The sequence below is a fragment of the Macaca fascicularis genome, chromosome 7, assembly GCF_037993035.2.
Source record: "Macaca fascicularis isolate 582-1 chromosome 7, T2T-MFA8v1.1".
In the NCBI taxonomy this organism is placed as follows: Eukaryota; Metazoa; Chordata; class Mammalia; order Primates; family Cercopithecidae; genus Macaca; species Macaca fascicularis.
The window spans coordinates 158,981,378-159,004,659 of record NC_088381.1 but is presented as its reverse complement, the minus strand read 5'-3'; the positions used below and the strand labels follow the sequence as shown (position 1 = coordinate 159,004,659).

At 37.4% G+C, this 23,282-nt stretch overlaps 1 protein-coding gene across 5 annotated transcripts in view; it reads left to right on the top strand.

The window, feature by feature from the left end:
- RPS6KA5 (ribosomal protein S6 kinase A5) overlaps nucleotides 1-23,282 on the top strand; it is a 200,239-nt gene that overhangs the window by 54,359 nt on the left and 122,598 nt on the right. For all 5 annotated transcript variants that reach the window (XM_073998073.1, XM_005562022.5, XM_065549226.2 and 2 more), the window contains exon 2: nucleotides 6,427-6,498. Coding sequence is in view for 1 of the 5 variants with exons in the window: in XM_005562022.5 (XP_005562079.1) it covers nucleotides 6,427-6,498 (72 nt within the window). In the remaining 4 variants the exon portion in view is untranslated. The remainder of the gene's footprint in view (nucleotides 1-6,426; nucleotides 6,499-23,282) is intronic.

The window sequence follows — 23,282 nt, the reverse complement described above, 5'->3', positions numbered from 1 at the left end:
CAGTAGAATTGCTTAGAAAGTTCAGAAGCCATTTATCAGTCATAGGTTTGTGGTGGAAATCCTGGAAGACCATGCCAAGGGTTAACAGTAGTTACCTTTGAGTGTTGGGATTATGGGAGATTTTCAAGGTCTGCTTTAGGCCTATTTTTTCAAAAAACAGTGAACCTGGATAATTTTATAAAGAAAACAACAACAAAGTTATTTAAATCTGAAGGAAAAGACCATTTTCCTTTTATCCTTAAGTTTACTGTTTTTAAAATTACATCAGTCACCACCTCATATCTACTAGGATGGCTACTACCAAAAAAAAAAAAAAAAAAAAAAGTAAGTATTGGACAGAATGTGGATAAATTGGAACCCTCTTGCACTGTTGATGGGAATGTGAAAAGGTACATATGAAGGGATTTCACAAAATTCATGGAAAAACTGGTTAAAATTCCTTTGTGAGAGCATTAAAACTATTTACACCTCTTTTTCCCTAGATGATTAAACTTAAGGTATTAATGTAAAAAAATTCTGAGAGCTTTTGAAAGGAGCATGGTTTAAGCTGATTCACGACAGAGATATGCCTGAAGTAGACCTTGAAAAGATTTAAAATATTTATTGATTTAGTCCAAATTTACTAATATTTAACAACTCATGTGGTCATCAGAATTGACACCAGAAACAAATAACTTACGATGTGGTCATACTGCTGTGTACCAGTTGATTAGTTCTATTCTAAGTTTTTGGTTTGTTGATACTCTTTGTTGTTTTGTATATTTGCGAAAAGTTTTCATAAGGCATTCTTTCTATGGGAAGGAGTTAATCTTTTTCTAAGTTAGGATTTAGAGGCTGAAGGTGAGGTTTTGGTGCCACTATGCTGTTATAGTCAGACATCCACAAATTCCCAAACCCTGCTCTCCCAGGCCCCTCTTTTCCCTCAGGAGTCATGAGTGATCCATCTGCAAGGCACAAATAGCTGGTGGGAATCAGAGTACAAATTTAATAAGAGTTGTGCAAACATCCAACACACCAATGTGGAAAACTCTTCTGTAGAAGCTGCATTGGTGCAGGTAGTTTAGGTTTAAGGCCTAAGTGAGGCGTCCTACTTTCCTTCCAACTAACTCCATCTAATTATAATCTTGAGACCAGGATGTTCAGGTATGTGACTTAGAAGGTTAGAATGGGCCGGGTGTGGTGGCTTATGCCCATAATGCCAGCACTTTGGGAGGCTGAGGTGGGCGGATCACCTGAGGTCAGGAGTTTGAGACCAACCTGGTCAACATGGTGAAACCCTGTTTCTACTTAAAAAAAAAGAAAAAAAGCTGGGTGTGGTGGCGCACGCCTGTAATCCCAGCTACTCAGGAGGCTGAGGCAGGAGAATTGCTTGAACCCAGGAGGCGGAGGTTGCAGTGAGCCAAGATTGCACCACTGCACTCCAGCCTGGGCAACAGAGTGAGACTCCGTCTCAAAAAAAAAAAGGTTAGAATGGAGAAGAAGCACCAGGTGTCTTAGTTTCAGGTTTCTTTAACAAAGATACCATATACTAGCTGGTTTAAACAACAAACATTTATTTTTCACAGTTCTGGAGGCTGAGAATTCCAAGATTAAGGTGCTAGCGCTCCAGTGTCTGGTGAGGGCCCACTTCCTGGATTGCAGATGGCAGTCTTCTTGTGTCCTTGCCCGGGGAAAGCAGAGAGAGAGGAAGCATGGTCTCTCCTTTCTCTTCTTATAGGGCACTAATCCTATCATGAGAGTTTCACCCTAATGACCTGATTACCTCCCAAAGGCCCCATCTCTAAATACCATCACATTGGAGATTAGGATTTTAACATATGATTTTGGAGGATACAAACATTCAGATCATAGCACCAGGTCCCAGGAGAACCCCCGAATCTGCTTAACTAACTACTATGTATGTTGAAGGGAGAAGTGCAAGAGAATGGCCAATCTGTCAGGCCATGGAAGAAATGTGAGGTAAAAAACCAAAGAGAACTTGTATGGAGGCTGATCTTTTAACACAGTGAGTCTACCTATTAATTGTGCCCATTTGGAGTTTTGACTCTTGAGGAAATGAATTAGTCACATTTCTTACCTTTGGGGAGAACTAGAAAGGGGGTTGGGCAAAGGCATGCCTGGCATAGGAAAAGGAGCAAACGTCCTTTTTTCCTACAACTAAAGTACCATCTCCTTTTGGGTGTGAAGAAAGACAGTGTACAATTCTAACAGGTCTGTTTCTGGTACACTCTGGTCCTAGGCATGCAGGTAGCTTCACATCATCTGAGCAGCATATTTTGGACTTTACTAAAGCATGTGGATGACTCACATGTGCAAATTTCTGCAATTGGTTAATGTTTTATTTCACCTTTAGGGTGAAATAAATGTGTAAATATTATAAGTCTTGTTCTAATATTGTTAATATTATTGTAGAGAAGTTTGAACTCTTGTTCTTAGGTTAACAATTAAGAGAAATTAAATTTATTTTTAGACTTTCATGCACAAAAGCTTTAATCACAATGACAAAATAATAGCATAGGAATGAAAACTATTTAGACACCTAGACTCACATGCTCGAATGTGTTTTTTGTTGCTTAGGATTCTATATAGTAATGATATTTACCATTTCCTCTTACGTGTTTTGTCATCAACACAGTGAAAAAAATCTTTATAATGGACAAATATTCCCCCATGCCTAAATATGATAGAGCTTACTACTGATTTGCTGTCATATGTGTTTACTTACTCTGCTTAATAGATGTAATGGAAAAGACTCAGAGTCAGGAAGAGGGGCAAAAAAAAAAATCATATGGTTACTAAGTTCAGGAGCTCTGAGATGGGCCTATATCATATCACCTTTTAAATTTTTATTTTACTCTTTTAGATTAATTTGTGAGGGGAGTAAATGAAGTAAAGGCTAGGTACAGCACACACTGTGAAGATTCTGGTGGAAAAATAGTAGACTGTCAAAAACCTGGATGAAACCTCAAAGACTGTAGGCTAAGTAAATGAAGTTGAAAGCCAAGAAACTATGTGTTGTATGATTTAATTTATATGAAATTCTAGAAAAGCTAAAACTATAATGACTGGAATTAGATTATTAGTTACCCGGGAAGTAATTGGCTTCAAAAGGACATCCAGAAACTTTTCAGGGTAATGGAACAGAAATTTTCAGGGTGATGGAACTGTTTTCTATCATGCTTGTGGTGGTGGCTCCATGACTATGTACAATTACCAAAATTCATCAAACTGTTCATTTAAATAAATGAATTTTATTATATGTAAGTTGTACCTTAGTAAAACTTAGAAATATGTTAACTATAGATTTTTGGTGCTCAAATGTCTTTAATTTTTCCTTTGAGCAAACATAAGAACCAAAGGAATGTTACAGTCTCAGACAATAGCTTTGAGGGCTATCGTAAGGATTAAGATTTCTGTATCCTACCCTATCGTAGTTTCAACTGCATGGTTCCCAGGTAAGATTAAGAAAGTGAAGACAAAATAAAGGAGTACATGATAGCAAGCTCGATCTCTGGTTCTGTACCCCAAACTGAAACCTTGACCTTGGTGAGCTGGGCTGGATCACATGGACCTGCTTAAGGACTTACTTGTTCCTTTGCCCTATGCAGATACCCTTTAAGATTGTTTACTGGAATCTTGCCATTCTTAAGCAAGGAAATTCCAAAAAATCTAAACTCTAGCAGAAACGAGGTGGAAGAGAGTGGTTTTTCTTCATAAGCCTAGGGCTAAACTCTTTTCAGGACCAGCATTCTTGAGTTTTTCTAAGACCTAGGACTTGAGTTATGGGAGAAAGAAGAACCTCTCCCAAGCTCTGCCTTACCTACCAGCCACCTGGGAATAGTATTGGTGGAAAAGCAATAAAAAGAGTAAACGAAACTCTCAGCTGCCAAAGTAATGAGAGGAGGAGCCAAAGAGAACATACCTTGAGCTGCTTCTCATCACCTGGAAACCTTCAACCCTGAGTATAGAAGGCACTGATGCCCTTCATCTTGAGCCCTGGGGATAGGAGGTTGGAGAAGCCTTGAGTTCCTGTAGCGGGCAAAGTGTTAATTTATGTCAGAAACAAAATAATAGAGGTAGTAGATAATGAACAAAAACAGCCTTTCACAAATTATCTGAACAATCTTTGTGATTGACTAGGGTTTCCTGGGTAGTATACATTGTAAAAGAAAGGGTAATTAATTTATAACCTTTTAAAAATTTCCTATGAAAGTTAATTCTGTGTATCAAAAAATAACTCCTTATCTTCTTAGTGTAACAGCAAATATAGATAAGTAATATATAAATATAAAGCAAATATAAATATAGATATAATCTAGTATATGAACAATGCTTTTGGAAAGCTGGGCTTGTACATATCTCAGTAAATAAAAAAGGAGTCCTAATAGTAAGAACTAGGAGTAATTATTTTTAACACATGACTCTTTAATAATAATGTCTTAAGCTTTTTTTACATAATAAAATAATAGAATTTAACATTAGAAGAGAGCCAAATCATTATTTCAAAAGTGGTTGTCTCTCATGAGTTTGGCTTTTTATAAAATCTGCTTGACATATTAGAGAAAAATAAGCCATTGTGTGTTTATTTTAAAATACTACCTATGTTTTTGGTATTAATTTTAGATCTATATTGATGTCAGTGTGAACTCTAGGCTGGGCCATGTACATTGACTTGTTCTTACTATAAAATTATACATTGACAGTAAAACTCTTAAAAATGGAAAATAGAATGGTGGTTCCCTGGTCTGAGAGAAGAGGGAAGAGGGCAGTTGTTGTTCAATGGATATAGTTTATTTTGCAGAATGAAAAGGTTCTAAAGATCTGTTGCATAACAATGTACATATGGTTAACAATACTGTATACTTAAAAATGGTTAAGATGGTAAATTTTATGTTATGTATTTTCAACCACAATTTTTTAAAATTTTAAATTATGAGTTTAGTTAAACTTTGGAAAGACACTGAAATTATTTATGCCCTGAAGCTTTTAATTCCAAAAGTTCTTAGTTGAGTTTTATTTTCTTAAAGTTGTAGTCCCAAAGCATTAATTTATTTACAAATCCTTATATATAATACTGCTTATTGGCACACAGCAAGCACTGTATAAATTTAACTCATTTAATCCTCATTAAATTCTATGTGGTAGGTATTATTTTGTTTTCTGTCATTTTATAATGGCCATTTTCTAATATACAGAGAATTTGAAAGAATTGTATGTTGAATACCCTTATACTCACTACCTAAATTCTGCAAGTAGTATTTTGTTGTATTTGCTTTTGACATACGTGTTCATAGCTATATTTATTTATAAATTTATCTTATTTAAAAAAATACATTTCAAAGTAAATCGCAGATATCAGTATGCTTTGAGGATAAGTAGTTTGATGCCCATTTACATTATTGGGCACTGAGACACAGACAAGTAATTTGGCAAGGTCACACAGCTTTTAAATGGCATAACTAGGATTTGGATCAAGCCTTTCTTAACCACTTCTGCAGAGTACTAGTTCACATAATATTAATAGATACTACCTTAAAAATAATTTTGTGGTTAAATAAATTGACAAATGTATCTTAGTCTTGATGATCTACATGCATATTTTCATAACACAGGATCTGTAAGGTTCAGCTGTAAAGAAATCATGTAACTTTGTTTAAGCCCACCATTTCCACATTTATTCTACCAAAGCACTCTGCTCCCCACCTCTCCCCCAAACAGAACACCTATTTTAAGATAGGACTAGAATTCAATGGAATATGTTATGGAAAATGCTAATTTATAAGATATCCTAATTTTATTTGTTCAAGACAGAATACATTTTTGAAGAGTTTATATTTTTAAACATAGTCCTAAAATTTTAGAGCTGACAGGGATCCTAGAGTTCATTGAGACTAACACTTTCATTTCAGAGATGTAGTAATGGAGACATAGAGTATTCAAGTGACGAATGCATACTATATCATGTCCAGGTATTTAGTGGCAGAAGTGGAACTAGAACCTACCCTAGAACCTGGGGATGACATTTAACTTAATTGATACTCAGTAAATGTTTGTTGAATAAATTAATACATCTTCTCAATCCATCCAGTTTTTCCCCACTATGTATCTGTCTACATATTAGAATATTCATTTGTTTTTGGAGTATATTGGTCAGTAGAGAGTCTAATAAACACTTTAATTTATGTTAATCTTTGGTACAAATGATATATATAGTTCCTAAATTCCAAAAAAAGTTTTATTGTAATGTATAACATACAGAAATTTATGTAAAATATGCTATACTATTTAACAAATAATTATAAAGCAACCCCTGGTTAATCACTCAAGTCAAGAAATAGAGCATTGCTGGTACCTGAGAAGCCCCCAGGAGCCTTCTTCTATTGCTGACCCTCTTAATTTTTTTTTCTCTCTCTTTTTTTCTTTTAGCTAATTTGACAGGACATGCAGAGAAGGTGGGGATAGAAAATTTTGAGCTCCTGAAGGTCCTAGGAACTGGAGGTAAGTCTTAAGTTAATTTTTAAGGAAAAAAAGAAGTACTTATTATATCTGTGATGAAGGATTGATATCCCCAATATAGAAATTAAAATTTAAAAAGCATGAGGAATCCATTAGGAGAACTGTCAAAGAACATGAACAGACTATTCATAGAAGCACAAAAGGCAAAAAATTAAAAGAATTGGCAAAGATTTAGGGAAACCAGTCCCTTTTACTGTGCTGTTGGGAATGTAAATTAGTTCAGCCTTACACAGGACACAATATTTTATTTTATTTTATTTTATTTATTTTTTTTTGAGATGGAGTCTAGCTTTGTTGCCCAGGCCAGAGTGCGGTGGCATGATCTCGGCTCACTGCAACCTCTGCTTCTTCGATTCAAGCGATTCTCCTGCCTCAGCCTCCTGAGTAGCTGGGATTACAGGTGCCTGCTACCACGCCCGGCTAATTTTGTATTTTTAGTAGAGATGGGGTTTCACCATGTTGGCCAGAGAGATCTCGAACTCCTGAGCTCAAGTATTCCTCCCTCTTCGGCCTCCCAAAGTGCTGGGTTAATAGGCGTGAGCCACTGCGCCCATCCAGGACGCAATATTTTTAAAAATCACTAACATTGATAGAGTGCTTGTTAGATGCCAAGTACTCTGTGGAGGACTTTGTATTGATTGTCTTATTCAGTCTTCATTTAACTCTATTGATATTCAATGCACATAATTTGTAATAATGAAAAACCTAAGACTGTTTAGAAACCCAACAATAGGGCTTTGGTTAAATGGAACATGGGTCTATATGTTCTATAATGTATGTAATGGATTAACATGAGCTACTTTTATTAATACTTTGGAAGGCTCTCCAAAATAAGTTTTAAAAAAGCTACAGAAGAGAATGTACAATATACAAAACATATGAGTAAATATAAATATCTACATGTATATATGGATGTGGAAAATATCTGCATGTATATATGTATGCAGAAAAATTTCTAGGTGCCTGGGTGTGGTGACGTATGCCACCATAGCACTTTGGGAGGCACTTTGGGAGGCCAAGATGGGAAGATCCCTTGAGGTCAGGAGTTCAAGACCAGCCTGAGAAACATAGTGAGACCTCATCTCTACAAAAAATAAAGAAAAGAAAAATCTCTGGGATATACATGGTTATGTACACTAAAATCTTAGTGGTAGCGGGATTTTACATGATCTTGGTTTTGTGCTTTGAACTTTCCTTTGCCTTCTGGATTTTTGCTACCACTGCTGCTCTTGCTGCTCAGGAATCAGGGCTGACTTAAGGGGGATATGACCTATGCAGTTGTAGAGATCCCTGCACATACAAGAACCCCACATTTGGTGTAATGCTCTGCTATCACTGTTCTGAAATTATTAGTAATTCATGAACAAAGCACCGCATTTTCAGTTTTATGCTAGGCCTTGCCAGTTACGCAGCTTCTTGTCATGTGTATGTTTCCTATTCAGTTCTCTCCCTGGACTGTGTTGCTCTGCAGTCACTGCTGCTATGAGAACTGACTTCTGTCATTTTTCTCCCATCAGGTCAAGGTACAAAGGAGGCCTTTAGCTCTTCCCCACCCTCCCCCCATTCTCAGCAGGCCTAGAATCTCTTGTCCTGGAAGACCAGGGAGAGCCTCAGACGACAGACCATTTTTCTTCTCCACTACAGTTTAGCTTCACACTCTCAGGGACCTCAGAGTTCTAGCCCCTGACAGGATGGATTACACCTGTCCATATAAGGGTATCTGCCCATCCCTTCCAAAATGCCAAGCATTATAGCGAGAGAAAAAGCCTTTCTCTTGAGGCTTCTGTAATCAATACCAGCCACTTCTCTAGCCTCATGTCTGTTTTTTGTTTTGTTTTGTTTGCTTTTTGAGACAAAGTCTAGCTCTGTCACCCAGGCTGGAGTGCAGTGGCTCAACCTTGACTGACTACAACTTCCGCCTCCTGGGTTCAAGCGATTCTTCTGCCTCAGCCTCCTGAGTAGCTAGGATTACAGGCATGCGCCACCATGCCTGGCTAATTTGTTGTCTTTTTAGTAGAGACGGGGTTTCACCATGTTGACCAGGCTGGTCTCAAACTCCTGACCTCGTGATCCGCCTGTCTCAGCCTCCCAAAGTGCTGGGATTACAGGTGTGAGCCACCGCACCCGGCCTGCCTCACGTGTGTTTGAGTTCACTTATGTAAGCTGTCTTTAGATCATTTAGTAATGAGCCTTCATCTACGGCCCTGCTGTATAAGGTCTTTATAACCTCCCTGAGTAGTTTAGCATGCCATATAGGCCCAATTTTTACAGCTACCAGTGTATAAGCACAATGAATAGTTTATTCCCATCAACTAAGCATGTTATTGTCGGAAATTTAGTTTAACTGTCAACTTGGAGATGTTATTGTACATTTCCACCTTCAGATAATTTGTTCATATGTATTTTTTAAAAACCCAAGCTCTACCCCACTTGCATTCCTAAGAAATCATGCTTTCAAAATATCAAAATAATATCCTTTATTTCTACCTTTATTTCCTGTTTCAAAGGCAATATCTACTCAAAGGGGAAAGAGGGTCACATTTTCTGTGGTGACTCATTTCCCTTAAAAATAGTGCTTGTGACATCTGGTCAAAACTTCTTAAGGTTGATATATATTATAGATTGTTTTTATAATATCTTTTATCTGCATGTTTTTATCTGTTTTATCTGTATGTGGCTTTTTTTCTTGGTAACAACTTTATTGCGATATAACTCATGTACCATATTGTTCCATCATTTAAAGTGTGCAATTCAGTGGTTTTAGTATATTCACAAAGTTGTGCAGCTATCACCACAGTCAATTTTATATCATTTTCCTTACCTCAGAAAGACACCCGGAACCTTTTAACTATTAATGCCCAAGCAAGCTCACCATCCTCCCCAGTCCTAAACAACCAGTAACTGAATTTTCGTATCTATATATTTGCCTCTTCTGGACATTTCATATAAAGGTAAACATACAAATGTGTAGTCCCTGGTGACCAACTTCTTTCACTTAGCATAATGTTTTTCTAGGTTCTTTCATGTTGTAGTACACATCAGTACTTCATACCTTTTTTTTTTTTTTTTTTTTTAAACGGAGTCTTACTGTGCCACCCAGGCTGCAGTGCAGTAGCCCGATCTCACTGCAACCTCCACCTCCCTGGTTCGAGTAATTCCCCTGCCTCAGCCTCCGGAGTAGCTGAGATTACAGGTGCACGCCACCATGCTCGCCTAATTTTTTTGTATTTTTAGTAGAGATGGGGTTTCACCATGTTTGCCAGATTGGTCGCGAACTCCCGACCTCAGGCAATCCGCCTGCCCCGGCCTCCCAAAGTGCTGGAATTACAGATGTGAGCCACCATGCCCAGCCAGTACTTCATACTTTTTATGACTTACTATTTCATTGTACAGATATACCACATTTTGTCTCTTTGTTCATCAGGAGATGGACATTTGGGTTGTTTCCATGTTTTGGCTGTTATAAGTAATGCTGCTTTGGAGATTAGCCTGGGCAAAATAGTGAGACACCCATCTTGACAAAAATTTAAAAATTGGCTGGGCATGGTGTGGTATGTGTCTGTAGTCCTAGCTACTTGGGAGGCTGAGGTGGGAGGATTGCTTGAACAGTTTGAGGCTGCAGTGAGCCATGATTGTGCCACTGTACTCCACCCTAGGCAACAGAGCAAGACTCTCTGTCTAAAAAAGAAACAAATAGATAAATATAATGCTGCTATGAACGTTCATGTACAAATTTTTGTATGAACATATGTTTTTGTTTTTCGTTTTCAGATACTTTATAAAAAGTCATGCACACTTTTAAATATTTTGAATACAAGGTTCTGTAAATTCTCTCAAGTTCTGTTTAAAGTAATCCTTGATGTGAGAATCATCTTCCTTTTTTGCTACAGGTTAGGTTAAATAATTTTAAAACAGGAAGAAATCTGAATGATCTTCCTTTTTTACTACAGGTTAGGTTAAACAATTTTAAAACAGGAAGAAGTCTGTGACAGAAAAATATTATATGCTTAAACTTTAATCATAATCTATATTGCCTGAAGAGTTCATAGTGTCTTGGCATGTTTCCTGCCATCTGCCATTTAGATGGCAGAATTCCATCTAACTTATCTATAATCCAATACTATAAAATTGCCAGGAAAATAGGATTTGGGTAAACAGAAATTTTCTTAGTGGTAACTTATGCATAGTAGTTTCTCAAATATTTTTGAATGAATGGATGAGTATACTTATTCCATATAGTAAGGGATCTTGTTATATGTAAAGGTCCTTGAAAATTTGAAAACAAATTGCTATTCTTATTTGCAATGTTTCCATGACTTTCCATGTTTTAGAGATGCCTTTTTCATATTAAAGTTTCAGAAATGTCAGTTTTTATGTTTTTTATCAAAAGCAAAACTTAGTAAAAATATTAGTACAATTGATCAAATGAAACTGCTGTTTATATACTTTTAATTAACCCAATTCTTATTTATTTTAAAAATAGATTTATAGCAGTTTTTAAAGAAAACATTATCTCAGACTGAGATAGATATGGTCAAAGCTAAACAACTTTAATCTGTAATAATAGATAACTTCTCTATAGCAAAATAGACATAGCATCTACAGAACCTTCTCAAGGACACTATTAAAATGTAATATTAATGATTAATTTCACCATTGAATTTTACAGTACATAACAAGAACAATGAGACTAATCCTATCCATTGATCTGTTAATTTAATGTATGCAGTATATTCCAACTACAGAAGCAGAAAGAAAAAGGCAATCTTAGGGCCTGGTGCAGTGGCTCATGCCTGTAATCTCAGCACTTTGAGAGGCTGAGGTGGAAGTATCACTTGACCCCAGGAGTTCGAGACTAGCCTGGGCAACATAGTGAGATTTCATCTCTACTGAAAAAAAAAAAAAAAATTAGCCTGAGGTGTTGTAACACTCACTTATAGTCCCAGCTACTAGGGATGCTGAGGCAGGAGGATCTCTTGAGTCTGGAAGGTCGAGGCTACAGTGAGCCATGATTGTGCCATTGCTCTCTAGCCTGGGAGATAGAGCAAGACCCTGTCTCACTATAGCTTTGAACTTCTGGGCTCAAGCAGTCCTTTCACCTCGACCTCCTGAGTAGCTGGGACTGGAAACATGTTCTACCACACGCAGCTTGCTTGCGTGTTTATTTATTTAGTAGAGACAGGGTCTTGTTATGTTGCCCAGGCTGGCTTCAAACTCCTGGGCCCAAGAAATCCTCCTGCCTTGGCTTCCCAAAGTGCTGGGATTGCAGGCATGAGCCACTGCATGTGGCCACCGTCATTATTAAACCCCTAAAGTGCTAGATAAGGAATTTTCCTTACTCTTGCCAGGTGATCTATGCAGTTGAGTAGTCTTTCTATCAACTGCATAGATCACCTGGCAAGAGTAAGAAAAGTTCTTAAGCTTGAAAAAATAAAATGGGAGCAGGAATTTAGAGAAGCAAATAAGCTGCCTGAGGGCACAAGTTATGCTGGAGAAATCCACCAGTGAATTGTGAACTAGTTCTTTGGGTTTACCATTTTCATACTTTGTATATAGGAGATAGCCTCTAAGGCACTCAAGAGGTAGAGAAGGCTACTGCTCAGTAAAAGAGTAAATGAGAAAATAAAAATCTAGCCTGCAAAGGCAGATGGAGGGGAAACTTTTCTGGCTTCGCATTGGCTTTGGGTGAAAGAAACAGGTAAGTAGTAAAAGCCTTCCCTGAGTCACAACCTTAAACCAAACATCATACAGGTTTGCAGCTTCAGTTTGTTATCCACTTACGTGATTAAAAAAAAAAAAAAAATCCCGGCCAGGCACGGTGGCTCATGCCTGTAATCACAGCACTGCTTGAGGCTGAGGCAGGCGGATCACCTGAGGTCAGGAGTTCAAGGCCAGCCTGGCCAACATGGGAAAACCCCATCTCTACTAAAAATACAAAAATTAGCCAGGCGTGGTGGCAGGCACCTGTAATCCCAGCTACTGTGGAGGTCGAGGCAGGGAGAATTGCTTGAATCCGAAGGTGGAGGATGCAGTGAGTCACTGCACAGAGGAAGACTCCATCATATATATATGTATATCACACAAACAAGTATGAATTTAGTTTATTCTACTTACGAGTTGGTAGTGTTCCCAACAGCACTAGCAAAGCAAACGTAAATCTTCTCTGGAAGATTTACTTAGATCTTAAGGAAATAGCAAAGAAAGTTTTACAGACATGATTTTACTATCAAAAATCACAAACATCCAAGAAGCAAAGCACTATGAGTGAAAGAAGTGGAAACAACAAATAGTAGAATTAGACCTAAAGAGACTGTTGGAATTATTAGATATCAAATATAAATGTGTATTTTTTTAATTAAAAAGAGATTTGGTTGTAATATTACGGAATAATACATGCTAAAAAATGACCAGATCGGAAAAAGAACCAGTAGTCCTTCTAGGAGTGAAAAAACAATTCAAAGTATAAACTCAATGGATGGTTTACTAGTAGATGAGATATAGCTAAAGAGAAAATTAGTGTGGATTGGAAGATAGATTTGAAGATAATATGCAGAATATAGAATGGAGAAAAAAGAGATAGCATATGAGAGAACTATTAAGACATAGAGGATAGGCCAGGTATGGTGGCTCACAACTGTAATCCCAGCACTTTGGGAGGCTGAGGTGGGAGGATCCCCATCTGTCTGGGCAACATAGTGAGACCCTGTCTCTAGAAAAACAAACTAACTTAGCTGGGCATGGTGGTGCATGTATGACTGTAGTCCTAGGCACTCAGGAGGCTGAGGTGAGAGGGTTGTTTGAGCCTGGGAGGTCAAGGCCACAGTGAGTTAGGATCACATCACTACACTCCAGCCTGGGTTGACAGGTTGTCTCAAAAAAAAAAAAAATAGAGAATAGACAGAGAAGATACAACATTTTTCTAATCAGACTTTCAGAAGGAGCTAATAGAATGAGTAGAGGCACTGTTCAAAGAAATAATAGCTGGGAGTTTACAGGATTAAACGTGAATTTGCAGAGAGCAAATCTATGCATACAAATATAAAGAAATTCTTATGTAGATACATCAGAGAGAAACTGATGAACACAAGAGACAGAGAAATACCTGAAAAGCCGTCAAAGAGAAAAGACTTATTTATAAAGGAACAACAATTAAACAGTGGACTTTACAACAGCAACCCTGGAAGCCATGTAAAGTGGAATAATATCTTCAAAATGCCCAGAGAAAATAGCTGTTAATCTACAATTGTATACTCAGCAAAACTGTTTTCCCTAAGTGTGGGCAAAAAGACACTTGTGTTTTTTTTTGTTTTTTTTTGTTTTTTTTTTTGAGACGGAGTCTCGCTCTGTCACCCAGGCTGGAGTGCAGTGGCACGATCTTAGCTCACTGCAACCTCCACCTCCTGTGTTCAAGTGATTCTCCTGCCTCAGCCTCCTGAGTAGCTGGGACTACAGGCGCATGCCACCATGGCTGGCTAATTTTTGTATTTTTAGTAGAGACGGGGTTTCACCATATTAGCCAGGCTGGTGTGGAACTCCTGACCTCGTGATCCACCCGCCTCGCCCTCCCAGAGTGCTGAGATTACAGGCGTGAGCCACCACACTCAGCCAAAATTTTCAAACATACAAAAGCTGAATGTGTTTTCTACCAATAAGTCCCCTATGACAATTTTAAAAGAAGTAGTTTTAGGAGGAAGGAAAATAATCCCTGGAGAATTTTCCGAGATGCAAAAAGGATTACCGAACAAACAGTCTAAAGCATACTGACTGTGTAAAGCTGTGGTCACGATGTCTCATTTGTGAAGTTGAAAAAAGAAAACTAAAAAATTGGACAAAATAGCATTTAATTTGGGAGGTGGACAGGAGTTAGTTTTCTGACGTAATGTTCCTCAAAGTTTAACATGCATAGTAATCTTGAAATGTGTAAATTACCAAACTGATTGAAAAAGGTGTGAGAAACCTGCATAGTCCTATAACTGTTAGATTGGTCAGTAAGTAAAAATCCTTCTATTGGGAAGACATTCAGTACAGTTTTAAGAATGAGTTCTGCCACACGTTCAAGGCATAGATAATTCTGATCTTCCACAAACTCTTTCAGAGAACAGGAAAAGGGGGATTATTTCCTCCAACTCATTGTATGGGTCCAGTATAACGTTGATTTCAAAAAATACACTAGGACAGTAAAAAAAGGCAGATTATCAGCCCATTTTTGTATATGTGAAAATTTTAATACCAAATTTGTATAATCAAACCTTGTGTGTATTTTCTTTCAACACATTTTATACTTTGACTCATTATCTATTATACCTCCACATTGAGTAGACTGGTCACAGGCCTTGAAGACAATTCTACAAAGCTAGGAAACAGTTCACCTGTAATTTTTTTTACCTTTGCATTTCCATTTCATGCGTGTGCAGTTTTATAATGGATCAGTTGTCGGCCATGGAGACTGCTTTTCCTTTTCGCCAGCTGACAGTGTAGTCTCTTAGGAGAAAATGGGATAACTAAGAAATGTCATTGTGAGTATATCTCATTTAAAAAATCACAGTTTTGATGACTAAATGGAGTAGGTGGAAGCTTTTATTATGAATATAATAAAATCTCAATTTTTATTCAAAAATTTTACCACTAATCTTTCAGTTTCATTACCTTTTTAAGATAATTTTTTTTTCAGCACTACTTAGAATAATAGAAAAGCCTCATCAGATGTCTTCATGTGTCATGTAAGGTTTTCTTTGGAAATGAAACTGAAAACTCTTCTGATGAATTAATTTCTATATATTTAAACTAGAAAAAATGCTATTCATCAAATATCTTGAAGGCTTTGTAGAATATTTAAATATGAAAGATTTACTTTTTGACATTTAAATACATATAATATTCATTAAAATCTTTTTTACTCAGATTGACTTGCTTCTCTTGAACTGTCTAGTTTCCTTTGGCCTATCACTAATCTTCTTGATCAGTTTTCCAAGCTGGAAACTTTTAATGTTGGATTCTTTTTGGATTCTTCTCTATTTTGGTCTCTTTCTCTTTCTCTTTTTTTTTTTTTTTTTGAGATGGAGTCTCACTCTGTCACCCAGACTTGAGTGCAGTGGTGTGATCTCAGCTTGCTGCAACCTCTGCCTCCCAAGTTCAAGCTATTCTCCTGCCTCAGCCGCCCAAGTAACTGGGATTACAAATGTGCACCACCATGCCTAACTATTTTTTGTATTTTTAGTAGAGACAGCGTTTTACCATGTTAGCCAGGCTGGTCTCAATCTCCTGACCTCAAGTGACCCACCTGCCTCGGCCTTCCAAAGTGCCGGGATTACAGGTGTGAGCCACTGCGCCCAGCCCAGCCTCTTTACTTCTATTTTCTCACAAAGTCCTATAATTTTCCCTTTAAAGTGATCCTTGGATTTACCTTTTCTGGGCCTATGAACAGAAAGTGCGATCACTCATTTTACCTTATGTATGGATTCTTTCAAGGGGTGTCTTAACCTGTCTGCCTTTCTATATGCTTTCTCTTCCATTTATGCATTTTAATATCATACTGTTATACATAATATACAGTCTTATTAAAATACAACATTTTCATGCAGTTTTCCTATTTAAGAACTTATACTGCATTTTTTCCCAGTTAACTATTCAAGCCAAAATTCTTGCCTTGCTTTCAGTTTCCCGTGTTACCTTTTTTCACCCAGCTTACCCTGATATTCTGCCTACTTTCTATTTTTTTTCCCCCAACTTTTATTGTAGGTTCGGGGGTACATATTCAGGTTTGTTACCTGAGTAAATTGCCTGTTGCTGGTGTTTGGTGTAAAAATGACTTAGGTAGTGAGCATAGTACCCTATATGTAGTTTTTCAGCCATCACTGTCTTCCTACCCTCTCCCCTCAAGTAGGCCCTAGTATCTATTGTTTCCATTTTTATTTCCACGTGTACTCAATATTTAGCTCCCACTTATAAGTGAAATCATTTTCTTTTCCTACATCAGTTCGCTTAGGAAAATGGCCCCCAGCTGTATCCATGTTGCTGCAAAGGACATGATTTCATTTTTTTAAATGGCTGCATAGTATTCTGTGGTGTATATGTACCATATTTTCTTTATCCAGTCCACCATTGATGGGCATCTAGGTTGATTCCATGTCTTTGCTATTTTGAATAGTGCTGCAGTGAACATGCAATGAACATATGAGTACATGTGTCTTTTTGGTAGAATGATTTATATTCCTTTGTGTATATACGTGGTAATGGGATTTCTGGGTTGAGTGGTAGTTCTTTTTAAAGTTCTTTGAGAAATCTCAACTGCTTTCCACAATGGCTGATGTAATTTACATTCCCACTAGCAGTATATAAACGCTCCCTTTTCTCCACAACCTCACCAGTATCTGTTATTTTTTTACTTTTGAACAATAGCCCTTCTGACTGGTGTGAGATGGTATCTCATTGTGGTTTTTATTTACGTTTCTCTGATGATTAGTGATGCTGAACATTTTTTCATATGCTTGTTGGCCGTGTATATATTTTCTTTTGAGAAGGATCTATTCATTTCCTTTGCCCATTTTTTAATGGGGTCATTTGTTTTTTGCTTGTTGATTTGTCCGCCTACTTTCTAGTCCGGTTTGTTTTCCTTCACTTGCCTACAATTATGTGTATTTTTCCACCCTCTGATGCCCTGCCTTATCTTGTTCCCCCATTGGTAGTACTCATCTTTTTTTCCACCTGTCCAAATCCTGCCCAGATTGCTTTATTCTCTGGACTGTTGCACTGAGCCCTCCATAGAGAGCATAGCACTGACTTGTTCTCTGAATTTTCTTCACATCTGCAATCTTTCCTCTAGATTGTAAGCTCTTAAGATCATCCCTATATATTTTTCCAACCCTGTTGCTCTGTGCCCCTACCTGCCCATAATCCAGCATCGTATGAAGTATAATAATAGTCTATCAAGTATGTCATTTATGCTGTTGTCTCTGGCATTACTCTTCAGATTGATACGCAAAAGCCCAGGAAATATCTTTGGTTCATCTTTTAGAATTTGTGTGATGATGAAATTTTGGGTTATTTTGGGGAATATTGATTATATTTTTATTTCTTTTTTTTTTTTTTTTGAGACAGAGTCTCACTTTGTTGCCCAGGCTGGAGTGCAGTGACACGATCTCTGCTCACTGCAAGCTCTGCTTCCCAGGTTCACACCACTCTCTGCCTCAGCCTCCCAAGTAGTTGGGACTACAGGCGCCCGCCACCACGCCCGGCTAATTTTTGTATTTTTGGTAGAGATGAGGTTTCACCATGTTAGCAAGGATGGTCTCAATCTCCTCACCTTGTGATCCGCCCGCCTTGGCCTCCCAAAGTGGTGGGATTACAGGCATGAGACACCGCGCCTGGCTCTTTATATCTTTTTAAATCTCTTCTGCTGCCTTCCTTTTGACCATTTTGCCTTCTTTGAGCTATCTGTCCAAGTATGGGAGAAGAAGGTGTTTAAATGTACCTGTGGGTGTGCATTATCAGTAATTCTAATAATGAAGTGCAGCATGAAGGTCTCAGCTAAAGACTTTAGTATTCTCTGAATTTTCTTTTTTTTTTTATCATATATGGTCATGTACTTTGAAGAGCTGGTGTGGTCTTGTCTTACCTTGACAAAAAGGAAAAAAGAAAAATTTTGCCAGGTAAGAGTAAAGGATGCAGCCAAGTTGATTCACTCTTCTGGTTTTGGTGCTTTCACACGGTTGTAGAGTACTTGAGTATCGAGGATGATGTGGAAGACTCAGGTTTGCATCTTGACACTGTGGTTGCTTACTTGAGTTTCTTGAGTTAATCATATGAACTCTGAGCTCAAGTCCCTTTGGCATAAGTTATTATAATATTACCTATCTCACAATGTTCTTATAAGATTAATAAGATAATGGATATGAATTGCCAATTACTAGATAACCATGGGTTGTGGTTATTTATTGAACAGGGAACTCCATTGTAAAACTGTAACCTAAATTGAAAAAACAAAATTATTTAGGACTTACTTATAAGAAGAGATTATTTATTTGTTATTTTATATAGTCACTTACTTTATTAGCATCTCTGGGAGTAATTTCAACTAAAGTGATATTTTTAATAATAAAAATTTAACAAGTGAGAAAATACCTCATAAATGAAATGTTGTTAATTGCAATTTTGTTAGCATTTATGAGAAGTTGATTTGTATGTTATCTTAAGCATAACATGTCAAATTGAAAGATTATATTTCTTTTTCTTTTTTTTTTTTTTTTTTTTTGAGACGGAGTCTTTCTTTGTCACCCAGGCTGGAGTGCAGTGGCATGATCTCAGCTCTCTGCAACCTCCGCCTCCCAGATTCAAGCAATTCTCCTGCCTCAGCCTCCTGAGTAGCTAGGATTACAGGCGCCCACCACCACGCCTGGCTAATTTTTGTATTTTTAGTAGAGATGGGATTTCACCATGTTGGCCAGGCTTCTCTCAAACACCTGACCTCAGGTGGTCCACCCACCTTGGCCTCCCAAAGTGCTGAGATTACAGGTGTGAGCCACCATGCCCAGCCTCTTATTTGTTTTCTTTTAACAATTCAAACATCGTAGATTCTGAATCATCTTAGTGTATTGTAGGTTAACACTCCTCTGCTAAGATATACATGATACGAGTAATCAAATGTTTTGATCACCTGACACATAATAAATGCTATGTAAGTTTTAGCTATTTTGTTTTTCAGTTTTAGCTGTTATTGGGGAAGCTGAAAGGGAATGTAGCTCAGCTTCTAAAAGAGTTAATGTAGTACATTACCAAGCTTTCAGATTAGCTTTATACATAAGTGAATATCATTTCTTAATGAGTATTTTTTGTAAAGCCTAAAATGTGTCCTGCAGTAAATAGAGAAATAACAACCACCAAAGGTCTTCCTGGTTTCAGGCCTTGCTGGTGCATTTATTTCCACTCTACAGCCAGAATGATTTTTCTGATGGGCAAATTTGATTCTGTCACTTTTCAATTTAAAACTTTTCAATTCATTCCCGTTGGTCTTGGGATTCATTCATTTGTATTTACCAAGAGGCAAACACTGTTCTGGGTGCTGGAGGTAAGAGTAGTGAGTATTAAATATGTATGTGTTATACACACACACACACACAGAAACCATACAACATAGAACCTTGTAAATGGAATAGTATGGAGCTGGTCTTCATGTAATGCAGAGTTATTTCTGAGTTTATGAAACCTTGGCATGAGTGCTGGCAAAGTGTAGAAATTCTGAAGGCCTTGCTTATGATAGTGTCTAATAAGCAATAACTGTTTGTGCCTACCTTGGTCCCTCGCGTCCTCTTAAGAAGTTCACTTTTTCCTTATGTGGATTTCCTTTGTTGTTGTTGTTGTTGTTGCTGTTGCTGTCATCTAATCAACAGTAGACCTCGTAAGTTTGCTCTGTGGAAATACTGGTTTCCAGTTGAGGCTGTCTTTGGGCTGCTTACCCCAGCCTTAAGTGCCATCTTGAAATGTAATGTGTGATATTTCTTTACTCATTGGTCCTAGACGCTATGAATATTCCTGATAAGGTAGCTTTTTTTCCTCCAACCTTTTTTTTTTTTTGTCAAACTACAGATTTACAGTAACACATTTCATTTATTAAATGAGACACACTTGTTTCTCATGGGTAATTTGTTACTAGAGGGTGCTATAAATTGCACTAGGCAACTTAAAGACGTTGCTACTTTTTGATGACATGATAGAGGGAAAAATACTTTAGTTGAGTCATGTAAAAGACTGTTTTAAAAAGTATGAGGACTTAGTCATCATTTGTCATTTTATTCTTTTAAGTGTTTGGAAAGTATCCGTATTAAAATAATACCTTTAAAAGCATGTATTCATTAAATTGTCAAAATTGTCGTTCAAAAAATTTATAATTTTGCATTTGTGTATGTGTATATCCACTATACCTTATGCTTCAGTGTAAGCCTACAATATTTATGTAAGTCTTAGAGGTTAAATGTTTGTGATGTTTTATGCCATAGTAAGAAGATGATTCCATATGAAGTGTCAATTGACATTGTCTCTCTGGTATAAATACAATTTTATTTATTATCAATACTGTGTTAGGTCATGTTAGTTAGAAGCAGAGCCCAGGACATGGATTTGGGCATATGTGATTTACTGCAGGAGCGCTCTCAGGAGAACAAGAGTGAGGGAAGGAGGGTGGTCAGGGGAGGAGCCTAAACAAGCTTGTGGTCCAAGCAGTGGTCTGGATTCAGCCTGGACTCATGGGAAGTTTTGGAGCAAGAGCAAAGAGGCAGGCCTTTTATACCTGTGTTAGTCATTGGCTGCAGGCTGCTTGAGTGAGGGTGGAGTAGAGAATGATGGCATATAACCTTCCGGGTGTGGCGGTCCCTGTCCATTGGAAGTCTTTCTCCAGCAGCCAGCACTCACAGCAGCTGGACAATAGGTGCCCCGGCCTATAAAGGGGATCTGGCAGACACCATCAGCACCCACCACAGATGGTCATTAACTCCAGCAGTGAAGACATCACTATTTCGTTAGGAAAACAGCTTGTCTTCTGAGATATAAATAGAGAATTATTTATGAATATGCTTCTTAGTCTTCTTTTGATTCCTGTTTTATCATATTTCTTTTTTAGTAAGATGCTGTGGTAATCATGTTTACCAGATTGAAATAAGCACACCGGGAGGCATAGCTAGTATGGTTGATGACCAAGTCACCATTTCACAAGATTCCAATAATCTGGAAAGATGAATTTTCACAGTGATTAATGTGATTCTTCAGTTAGTAGAAATTCTCTCGTATGACACAGTTGGTATGTGTAGGTAATTTTAAAAAGTTGGTTCAAGTGGGAATCATTTAAAAATCATTATATATTTTTTGAACATTTTTTACTTAAAATTTATAAGAATACTTCACTTGTGAATCTTTGGATGTAAGCACAGGACTCTGAGTATAGGTTCAAAACAGTGGTTTATTTTGCATAAACCATGGTTGAATCCATATCTAAAAATAACAGTTTCAGATTCTTTAGAGTGAGAACTAGACACATTTGAAGTAGTCTGAGTACAAAATCCTTTTAGATTTTCACAGTTTCCCCCTAGCCTTTTATAGTTGTTTCACTCACACCTAATTTTTCAGCAGTTCCTTTCTTCAAAGTGTTTTGTTTATATCTAGTCCTTTCAAAGCATTCATCCTCATTTTTCTTTTTCACATGCACATTTCAGTGGTTTATGTAATATTTAATGAATTTGCATAATAAGAATAACAGATACAACAAGCAGAAACAGGCAAAGCAACAAGTATCAGTGACTGGCATGAAACTGCATGGGTGCAGAAATACACAGGTAAACTAGTCATACATTGTCAGTGTGCAGTGGGTGTTTTCAGAGGGAAAGGGGAGTATAAGACTAAGTTAGTGTTAGGAGCTGGCTAAGTAGAAGTCATTTAAGAGTGTTTCTACTGTATTTTTTTAAGTGGTAGTTCAAGTTCAATAGTTAATAAGTTTGTTATGAACCCAAAGTGCAGCATGCCTAGAATGTTTATTCTATTCAAGGTAATTTTAAGCTGCATTAACAAAAGTTTGAATGAAAGAAAACATTGCTCTCACCTTGGTTGAGCAATTCAGGTCCTAGTGAGAACAGCATGTCCAAGTTGAGCACCATAAGGAAGGACATAAACCAGGGGCCTCTGAACAATGGCTCTTATTCCTGGCTCGTGGTTGCTTCCTTCAGAATAATGCATGTAAATGTGTACACACACAAAATGTTGCATGCATTTAATAATGTTACATTTTAAATTGATTGTTTTTACAAATTTAAAATATTTTTTAACAAATTAACTTCATACCATTTTAATGTAAAAATTAAACACGGCCGGGCGCGGTGGCTCACACCTGTAATCCCAGCACTTTGGGAGGCTGAGGTGGGCAGATCACCTGAGGTCGAGAGTTTGAAACCAGCCTGACTAACATGCATGGAAAACCCCAGCTCTACTAAAAATACAAAATTAGCCGGCGTGGTGGCTTATGCCTTGTAATCCCAGCTACTTGGGAGGCTGAGGCAAGAGAATTGCTTGAACCCAGAAGGTCAAGATTGCGGTGAGCCGAGATCGTGGCATTGCACTGCAACCTGGGCAACAGGAGCAAAACTCTGTTTCAAAAATAAAAAAAGATTAAAGGCTACTTATGAACATTTTTAATAAATTCAAATTTTGCAAATAAGTGAAAAGATAAGTTTATGCTCAAGAAGACTACTTTGGCTTGGCTTTAAAAATAAGGTGGAATTCTGCAGTGGTTTCTGACATGGCAGCATGAATGTCTTCTTGTTTTAAAACTGTCAGTCATTTTTAACTTTTCTTTATTATAGCAACAAGTGCTTAAAACCTGGTTCACAATAATTGTGGTAAATGGAATAAGAGCCACACATTTGGAAAAGCCAGCTGAAAAGAAACCTACTCCAAGGAACCAGAAATTTTTCTGTGATACTTCCTTTGGTTCAGTTTATATTATTTCTTGTCATTAAGCCACTGAAATCATTATCAACAAAGATTGTTGACATTTTGCTATCTACATCAGGTAGAATAGAATTATAAATCCGCATTTCAATTTGAACAGAAGTGACCTTTATAACGTATCTGCAGTGTTCTTCCAACCTATAGAAAGCTATCTCCAGCTTTGGAAAAATTTACGTAGTTGATCCAGTTCTCTCTTCTGAAATGGCTGCTTAGCTGAAAGAGCACAGACGTTTTCCGCAGCATTCAAAATGGTGTCTGTAGGGCCATGAATTGAAAGA